Source organism: Plectropomus leopardus, unplaced genomic scaffold (genome assembly GCF_008729295.1).
Source record: "Plectropomus leopardus isolate mb unplaced genomic scaffold, YSFRI_Pleo_2.0 unplaced_scaffold20134, whole genome shotgun sequence".
In the NCBI taxonomy this organism is placed as follows: domain Eukaryota; kingdom Metazoa; phylum Chordata; class Actinopteri; order Perciformes; family Serranidae; genus Plectropomus; species Plectropomus leopardus.
The window spans coordinates 1-2,212 of record NW_024621756.1 but is presented as its reverse complement, the minus strand read 5'-3'; the positions used below and the strand labels follow the sequence as shown (position 1 = coordinate 2,212).

At 40.4% G+C, this 2,212-nt stretch overlaps 1 protein-coding gene across 1 annotated transcript; it reads left to right on the top strand.

Moving 5' to 3' along the window:
• Positions 1–157: 157 nt before the first annotated feature.
• Positions 158–2,004, top strand: LOC121965468 (sodium/bile acid cotransporter 7-like; the record flags this gene model as incomplete). The annotated part of the gene is made up of 5 exons (XM_042515612.1): positions 158–240; positions 344–480; positions 1,514–1,589; positions 1,722–1,760; positions 1,846–2,004. Coding segments are annotated over 5 exons (485 nt in total), but the record flags the coding sequence as incomplete, so codon positions are not given.
• Positions 2,005–2,212: the final 208 nt, after the last annotated feature.

Here is a 2,212-nt window from a genome sequence, read left to right as displayed (position 1 = left end):
CATATTTTACACTCTTTACTCTTATATTTTTACACACTTACATGCTCAGCATATTTACATACTTTATTTTGAATATCTAATTTATTTTTAATTTATTTATTTGGAGTTGTGTTTGTGCAAGTCTCTCAGTGGTAAATGGTCGTTTTTTCTCTCTCAGGTCCATTAAAGCCGGAGATCACCGTCGCCTACGTCGCCGTCTCGCTCATTTTCTTCAACAGCGGCCTTTCGCTGAAAACAGAGGTGAGAAACAAACCGCCCTCCTCTCTCTGCGCAAACTTTATTTAAAACAGCGACGGATGCAGCTGATGGATGTCGGTAATAAAGTTTCCTCGTGTGTCTGCAGGAGCTGACGAGCGCGCTGCTTCACGTCCGCCTGCACCTCTTCGTCCAGTCGTTCACGCTCATCTTCTTCCCGCTGGTCATCTGGCTGCTGCTCCGAGTGCTCGCGCTCACCGCCATCGACCAATGGCTGCTCAGAGGGTAGGACCTGTGTGTGTGCGTGCGAGCGTGTGTGTGTGTGTGTGTGCGTGTGCGTGTGCGTGTGTGTGTGTGTGTGTGTGTGTGTGTGAATGCCGTCCTTTATTTCCGTCTCGCCTGCTGGTACCTGAAGGGTGAGTTCTGTTCGGACACAAAGAGCCACATTCACTGCTGCTGCAGGCTGAGCTGTGTGTGTGTGTGTGTGTGTGTGTGTGTGTGTGTGTGTGTGTGTGTGTGTGTGTGTGTGTGTGAGGTCCAGTTTGAGTGTGAGACGCCACAGTCAAGACACTTTTACAAAGAGGGCAGGATTTTTTTTTTGGACATGAAATACAGTGAAAGTAGCAGCCTTGTGTGGCGACACATTTGACAAAGTGCAAAAAAATCACCTCAAAATTTGTCAAAAAACCTTTTAGAAATAATAAAAAAATAAGAAATAAAAAAACAGAGTGAGAAATGACCTGAAAAATGGTTAAATATTTTTTCTCTGGTCCGTCTTCTAATAAATATTTGGTGTTAAAACCAAATTAATGAGTGCATTCTTAGTAATGGTTTGATTAAAAGTTTGATTAGTATGTGAATTTGTCTCCTCCGTGTTGTGTGTTAAAAACATTTTAGTAATTTTTTTATTAAGATTTTGGCTTTTTTCTGTAAAATTCTTTGGCTATTTTTTAAGAAAAACTAGCTTCTTTTTTTTCTTTTTACATTTTTATGGTGATTTAAAAAATGAGGTATTCTTTTTTCTTATTTTTTGGCATTTATTTAAGAAAGAAATTTGTGTTTTTGTGTATGATGAATAAAAAAAAAAGTTTTATTATTTTTATGGACATTTATTTAGAAAAAAAAGTCTTCATGTAGAATAAGTAAGATTTAAAAAAAAATTTGTTTGGCATTTATTTAAGAAAAAAATTGGTTATTTTTTTTTGTCTTGTCTTTATGTTGAATAAATAAAAAATCACAAAAAATAAAATAAAAGACATTGACAAAACTTCTCTTTCTTTTCCATCCTCCTCTTCATCCGGTCGCGGTGGTTGCCTAGGTTACAGACGGTGAGCTGCATGCCCCCTCCGGTCTCTTCGGCTGTTATTCTCACCAAGGCTGTCGGAGGCAACGAGGTAACACACACACACACACACACACACACACATTAGCAGGTCATTATCCGCCACTTTTTGACAAATGGTGTGATACTGTACAGTAATAGGCGTGTGTTGCCATGGTGACTGACTCTGAGTGTGTGTTTCCAGGCCGCTGCCATCTTTAACTCGGCGTTCGGCAGCTTCCTGGTAAGATGTGATGAGTTTTGTGTGAGCGTGCGGCGCAGTAACGAGTCCTCGCTGCGAGCTGTAATCGTGTCTTTGTGTCCTGCAGGGAATCATCGTGACTCCGGCGCTGCTGCTGCTGTTTGTGAGTCACACCTGCTCACTTTTCACACACTTTCTGTTCACCTTATTCACCTTTTCACTGAGAGTCAGAGGAGAAGATCGACTCTCGTGTCTGTACGGTAAACGTGAAGCGTGAGGCGGTTAGTTTAACCCTTAAACACCTGGATCGACATCCGTTTTCTTGTGCTGCGTTCGGACGCCTTTAAAACTCTGAAAGCTCAGAAAATTGTTGGATTTTCTTTTGAAAACCATGAGCAACGCAGCAAGAAATGTCGCATAAATTGCAAAAAAAAATAAAATAAAGGAGTAATTATTCGATATTATTAAAAAGATAGTTAGTGAAAAATGTCCGG